The following is a 7,648-nucleotide window of genomic DNA, read 5'->3' on the forward strand; positions in this document are numbered from 1 at the left end:
TTTTTTACATAGATGTCAGCAGTTTCTTACTTGAATTACTGCTGGATGAATCGCCAGCCCTCCTCACATCCTCACAAGAAGGTACAAAGTGTGGTTTGATGCAATCTTTCCTGTTGAGAGTGTGGCAGGTATATGTGCTCTTTCTATTCCAGCCTATCCGAGAGGATTTCTAGTATCTCTTGATCTTGTGTACTTAGTTCAGCTTTTGAAAGTATAATTTCAGTTGTTTTGTTTTCAAATTGGAACGTCTTTGAAAATAGATCTTTAAATAACGTAACCTGAAATGCTTCATAGTCCTTTATCTACAGATACTGGACACATACGGAACTACCCTCTAAAAGTAATTCTACTTTTTAAAATGTCTATATCCATTGCTTAGGGTTTCAAACTCTTGCATGCATTGCATAGATAAAAATGTAGTTAATATCGCTTTACTCCCATATGTTTTTATGATTGTGTTCCCATATACATTTCGTAATGAAAATGGACCTTGCATGGATGGGATGACAACTACCAGTAAGGAATTGAACTGGAGTTGTTACAATCAAAACTACACACCTGGAACGATTGATTGGTGAGTTCCTAATCTAAAAATGCAAACCAAAAGGCCACATAATGGTGGGAAGGGAAGGAAAATGGAAGATATATTCATTTCCATTTACAGTGGTGGCATTTTAACATACAATAGTGTTTTCCATAACTCTCGGGCAATTACTTCCATGTTTCTAAATATTCAAAACTGCCTTTAAAATTTTAATTGTTTCTCTGATTGCATAAACAAATTGCTGGATTGGGTGCTCTTGTAGGATCTGAATTACATCAGTGCTTATACCTTGCTGAAAAAAACCCAGATGCCCTTATTTAAGAACAGTTATGACTAGCAGTAAATTACTAACAGTAAACTACTGTGCCATTGAGTGTGCCAGATTCCAGTAGTACTGTATCAATTGCCTGTTATCATTGAGTTTAGTAAGTGCTAAGACAACATGAAATTTTTTCCAAGATGTGACAGCCCCTATGAGTTAGATACCATTTATACTGTCACACAGGTAACAAAAGGTACACACAAAAAAATTGTCAAGTTTCATTTTCCTACCACAAGTAATGATACCTCTGCATCTCTGGAACCAAAAGGTCAGATTTATTTATTCTTTCTGGAATCATAGGGAATGGACTACCAGGCACTGAAGGCAATAAAAGATTTTGGTGTTACTGAGTGTTATACTCCCATGGGGATTCGATGATCATCTCTGGATTAGAAATAAAGCGGTATCAATAATCAGTAGATAACTACTGATATAAATTTTTTATTACTGAGTTTTTTTTTTTTAAATGTCTGCTCTAATTTACATTCACATGTGCAAATTCTTTTTCTCATTATTTTGTCCAGAACACTAATGAGATTTTGATTAATTTCATATTTATTTTGTTATTATAATGAACAGGTCTCCTATTATTTGGGTGAATCGAAGCTTGCCTTTATGGGGATTACAGGTAATATGTAAATGGCCAATTAAACTATTTCCATTTAATAAATGTATACAATATTGATTTACAGCATTTTAGTAATGTTAAAGGATATTTGGAAAAGCTGTTATTAACAAAGAAATCTACTTGGTGACCAAGTACAACAAAAGCGTAAAGATAAGCTTATCTGAGCTAACTGATTTGACTATATATGGCTTTACATTATATTTATAAAATATTAGAGCTTACAGCAAAATATTGTAGAATTAGATAGCCTTTTCTCTTAGAATTATCAAGCTCTGTTGAGTCCAGTAGTCACAATAGTTTGCTCTAATGATGAGTCTAAATTTCATAATTACTTATGACTAGCTTTTGACAGGCTTCATGGACTTACTTGCTAAATACACTAGGAAGCTAAATTTACTTCATAATACAGGAGCCTTTACATGTTTAGAGGAGTATGTCACAGAAGATGCACTACATCAGTGCTTTGTAGGCCTTGGAGATCTTTTGAAGTTTGTGGTTTAATCCTCAGTGTCCTGCAGCCTGCTCATTTTAGGAACAATTTTTTTACTTGTGGAGAGTGCTGTAGGAACTGTCCCTGTGAAATGTGTTTTTCGATGAAGAATTCCTTAAGCTTCCAAAATAGTTATACCATTATATTCTTTCACCATGCTTAGTGCAATGCCAGTATGATGGTTTGTACCTCTGTGTAATACACAGCTTTACTAAGGGAAGAATCCTTTGATGAAAATACCTTCGATTCCTTGCTTAAAGTATGCACAGTTTGAATAAATTTTGACCTAGACATTCAGATTACTGTATTCAATTTAAGAATACTGCAAGTTTTATTTGCTTATGGTTACAGTCCTATTCAAATATGTTTATTTGATAAACATAGGAACTTACCTACGTGTGTAGGTATGTGTGTATACACATGCATACACTGTAGGATATATACAGTAGTTGCAAACGAAGTTTTATTTTTATTTGAGATAAAACCTGAGTTTATATAGAACAGTAATATTTATTTGGAGAAACTGGTATCATATTTTGATGGCATATTTTAATAATATCGATATTTAATAACATTGCATATTTTAATAATATTTCAATTCATAGCAACATTTTTAGTTCTAGATAATCATATTGTGAGTGCCAATAGGGCACTTTTCTGGGTTTTCAGTCGTAGTGAGCATTAGTTTAAAATTAGAAATCCTGAGGCTCATGTGACTTCAGCCTGCAGCTGAGTTTGTACACCTTCTTAATAGAATATTATCACAGTATACATTAAAATACAAATATTGCTATGAAAGGGATTTAAGTAAGTTTTGTGGTTAATATGTATGAAGTTTTAAGTAGGCTTTTTACCATTTTGATATTTGACTATTTAAATATTATTTGCATTTAAATATTAAAATCAATAATGATTCATCTGTATAATTTTTTGCTGTTTTTGACTTTCTGAATTATACACAGTAAAAAAGCATTTGGTTTTTGACACATTCATAACATCTTTACAGAAAAGTGAAAAGCTGACTAGCTTCCATTATCTACAGCTTCCTCCTTCTCTACCTTTCTCTGTCTTATGAAAAGATCTTGGTACCTTTTAAGAAAAGACAATTGAAACTTAAGAAACAGTCTGGCATACTGTATGGAGCTCTCTAAAAAACATGGAAAGTCCACCCTGCGAGCTCTCTGGAGTGTTAGATTTGGAAGAGAGAAACAAGACTCACATCACAGCCTGTGCTTTAGTCAGAACTATAACAATATTTAAGCTTCATGCTAAATGAGAGTTTCAGAGGATGCATGGAAAAGCTATTTTGTGTTCCTCATTGCAATGCTTACTGTCATATATTAATACACATTTTTTATCATTTCACTTAAGGTTTCTGTGGCTTTAATAAGTCTTTCTGAAACTCTGCTGTTGAGTTATCTAAGCTATAAGGTAAGTACTTTTAGTTACTTTTAGACATAATTAAGTTACCCAAAAAGTAACTGTTTTAAATGTTTCAATATAAAATTCATATGCCTGCACTTGTGCACACACTGATGTACAAAAAGGAAGTTCAGAAAAACACACATGTTGAGGACAGCATATTGTTACAGGCAACCCTGTTCGTGTTTCCCAAATTTATGAGCAAACAGTAATATCTAGAAAGTGGAAGTCAAAAATAAGTTTCCATTTATTTCCATAGTCCACTGGCACATTGCAATTTGGAAACATTCTCAAAAGTGACCTTGAGTTTTCGATACTGGTTTTTCAAGGGCACAGTTTTATATGTCTATCCATAATGCAGTGGACACGATTCTCATTTATCTCAAAGATAATCGATATCTATAACTCCAGTTTCAGGCCTCTAAAACTGCACACCAAAAAAGACAGGCCAAGACAGTCCTTTTTTTAAAATTATGGATACCTACGTACTTGTGTAATCCATCTCTCTGATGCTATTGGAACATCTTTGCAAAAAGCCTTTAAATCATCTGATATGAATATAATATTTTTTGTATTTGCATTTTTCTTAAAAATTAATATTTTCCTAATATTTTTATTCCTTTCTTTTTCATTAGATTTTGTTATATGCTATCCTAAGGAGCTTTAGGTCTCTGCATTTTCAGTATCTTCAGTATCTAAAATCATGCATCTAAGTAAAGATGAAAAGACTTGGTTTCTAAAGCTGAAAATATCTTGTAGCTTTTTTTTTTTTTGTATTACTGACATTCAGTACTATCAGAGTTACCGCTGAAAGTAGAGAGTTGTCCTTTAATGTGCTTTCCAAGTGATAATGGCATAAATGTTTTCCTTAGCACCCAATAATGTTAAGAGGCTTAAAACTGTCTGCTGTCTAAAAATTATTCTTCTTAATCCTTGCAAGTCGTGTATGCTATTTAGTCATTGGGGGTTACAAATGAAATGCAAGTATAGGCAGAAACAATCCAAAATTAACACATCTAGTGCCAAAACAGTAGAGAGTAATCCCAGTTTATACTGTTACTGAGTTTATTGAGCAGCATCTTATTCATCTTATTGAGCAGCATCTTATTCTAATCCATTCTGCCTGTGGTCTGCATCAATTTCAGTGAGTACGCAAGATGGGAGAAATATTGTCAAGTCAGCTCCCATGAAAAGTTACTTACTAGTGTGCAATGGGTGTAAAGCTCTACTATCCTCATTTGCTGCATATACCTGTCACAGAGGTTGAGGCAATGTTACGATGGCTCTATTTCCACTCCCCATAAGGAAATAAGAGTAATATAAGAAACAATAATAGTACTGAAATGCACTTTGGCAATCCACCTGATGCCAACACCCCTTTTCCTCTGGTTCTGTCCTCTTAGTTACAATCTGGAATAGAGCCATTTACCCCAGTTTTACACCAGTCTCAGGGAACCAAGGCAGCTGTTATTTTACTCACTGTAAGGCCTTTCTGCACGGCCAGAATGACCAAAGGAGTCTCGGTTCATATGTGACAGATAAATTTTTTTAAACATATATGAGATTTTCATCCTGACATTTAATCATTCACAGTCACTGCTCAAATGTGGAAAAGAAGTTCTATTATCCCAATCATGTGGCTAGCAGTAAGCTGATTAAAAGATCAGTGCCACTTTTATGGAAATATGTGGGAAGACCGCTAATTTCATGTAAGCAAGATCGAGTTCCAAAAAACCATGAAATGTACTGAAGTGTAGCAGAAATACAGAATTTTGATCTTTTAATCCTAATTCAAATATTAAACACTGGATTACCTTCCTTACTTCTCTCTCCAAACCAGCTGGGAAAGAGAAAATACAAAATAAAGTTAAAAGGGGATAAATGCAAAGGAAGGAAAGACTCACTATAGAATTCTGCTATCTTTTCCTAACTTAATTTCATTCCTCTTTATAAAAACTTATTTCTTAATAAATGAATATCTTAATAGAAAAATTAGAATTAATAAAAAGAAATACCTAGACCTCTGTAACTAACATGCAGAGGCTAATAAAACAGGATTAAGAGAAAACGAGCTGTTACTTTTTCTTTGGAAAATACAACATATTTGCATTCCTCTTTGCTTTACATTTTGCCATGAAGTTCTGTCAGAAGGATGTACAAAGAGTGGCTCATCATTCATAAAATGCTTTAATATGGACTGTAGGCTGTCAACTGTGTACAGTGGTAATCAAAACAGTTGATCTGATGGTAAAATCTTCTGAGCAGGGCATGTCCTATGGATATATGTCTCTGCAACTCTTACATTGTACCAGGGCTTTGTCTCTAGTTCTTAGACAGTCTAAGTCAATGAGCATTAAGGTAAGGAAAATTTTGGCATAGTAGAACTAAAGCATTATAATACAGGATTTTAAACATTTAGAGGCTTCTAAAAAAACCAAGTAGAAATAGTTGCAGATAAAAGCATTTGCCAGGAGGGTAGTCTGTTACATGTATGAAGAATCATCAAAACCCAACAACTATTAAAGAGACAAATTCCTTAAGACAGGAACCTCACCTCCGTATCTGTGTGTGAGTGTGCATGTAAAAATAAAAGTAAAATAAAAAAAAAAAAAAAAAGAGAAGATGTCTGTGTAAAATTCCAGGGTACCTAAAAATGCAATAGAAGAAAACAGGAGCATATAGTTCTCCGAAAAAAATGAAAACTTAATTTAATGAAGCTCTTCATTAGCTGAGAGAATGATTTGACTAGTTAATGCAATTAGAATTCTTCATTTGAGCTGTCTTACTAACTAGGTCATAGCAAGGAAATATATGGCCATATAGAAACAGAGAAATGCTCTAGTAAAAATATAGATCTTAAAATATGTATTTTTACCTGTGAGTTACACTATGATAAACTGTAAGAAAAACAGGCCGGAGTGAATTATATTCACATTTGGCATATGTGTTTAAATTGGAAATGAATGATCTTCCTGAAATTCAGCTAGTGGGAGAGTCTCCATATGTGTCATTGGAATATCGCATATATTTCTCATCAGAACTACATGTAAGCCTGCTGTGACATAGTGGTGTTTTTTTTTTTTTTTCCTTTTCTTTGAAGGGAAGTATCTGGGAACAAATTCTGAGAATACCTTTTCTCCTGGAAATAATTAATGCTGTCCCTTTCACCATAACGGTAAACATCTTTGAATTAATACATTTTCACATTGCACTTCTATAGCTGCACTTTGGTTTTATTTTTATTAAAGCAAATTTGAATCTTAACTGGATGACAGATTTTTGCCTGTGGGAACAGAAGTTTGTCAACAAGAAGATAGTTTGCTATTTGAATGAAGCAGTAATACAAATCACTACCACCTTCCTCCCTGAGAGGGGGTGAACAAAACCAAAATCCCCTAACTCAAACTACAGTACAGTCAATAAAATAAACCAGCTAGATATAAAAATCTAAGTATCTCTGGTGCCTGCACTGAAAACTGACTGTCCCTGTTTATCAAATTATGTTACATACAGTTCATCTCAAAGGAAGAAAAAATGTTATTTATAGCCATAACTCACACTAGAAACTCATTAATAATAAGCATTTTTCCAAGTGTTTCATTGCTGATTGAATCAAAAAGCTCTATTCTTGAATAGAAAAGCTTTTAATGAATTTCTTCATTTTTCTTTCAGATTTTCTGCCCAGTCCTAAGAAATCTGTTTATTCCTGTATTTTTAAATTGTTGGCTGGCAAAGCATGCTTTAGAGAATATGATTGTAAGTATGACAACCCACGCCCCCCCCACCTATTTTAGAGTTCCTATTTTTTTCACTCTGTTGTCTTTAGTGGGTTTTTGTCAGTACAGTCCACTGTCCAACTTCAATAGGAAGCTAATAAGATCTGTATTTAGATTATACAAATGGTCAAGCATTTATAAACTGCTTTCTACATCAAAATTAGGAAAAAAAAAAAAGACACCAAGTGAAATCTCAATTAGTATAAATTGTTACTGTGCCAATAAGGGAAAGTTGGAATGACTGGTTCTTTTGCTACTTTTCTATTTATACACAATTGCAGGGAACTCAACTGCTATGCCTTAATTGATCCTTGCAGCCAGACATGAGCAGACAGACCTTAAGGCAGCTTGTGAGAGTATCAGAATTTTGCCAGGATGAACAAAAAAGCTACTTAAATAAACACAGAACCACAGGTGTCTCTTTTGCACCTTCTATATCATCAGCAAATTCTAATTAATATAATTA

General features: G+C 33.6%; 1 protein-coding gene across 1 annotated transcript in view; it reads left to right on the forward strand.

Moving 5' to 3' along the window:
- Positions 1–379: 379 nt before the first annotated feature.
- Positions 380–7,648, forward strand: part of LOC104511881 (potassium channel subfamily T member 2-like) — a gene marked incomplete at its 5' end in the record, with an annotated part of 50,639 nt that continues 43,370 nt past the window's right edge. The window contains 5 exon segments of the mRNA XM_010154668.1: positions 380–574; positions 1,446–1,494; positions 3,356–3,415; positions 6,507–6,581; positions 7,079–7,162. Of these exon segments, the coding sequence (XP_010152970.1) occupies positions 380–574; positions 1,446–1,494; positions 3,356–3,415; positions 6,507–6,581; positions 7,079–7,162 (463 nt within the window).

This window comes from Eurypyga helias, unplaced genomic scaffold, assembly GCF_000690775.1.
Source record: "Eurypyga helias isolate BGI_N326 unplaced genomic scaffold, ASM69077v1 scaffold1297, whole genome shotgun sequence".
Taxonomy (NCBI): Eukaryota; Metazoa; Chordata; class Aves; order Eurypygiformes; family Eurypygidae; genus Eurypyga; species Eurypyga helias.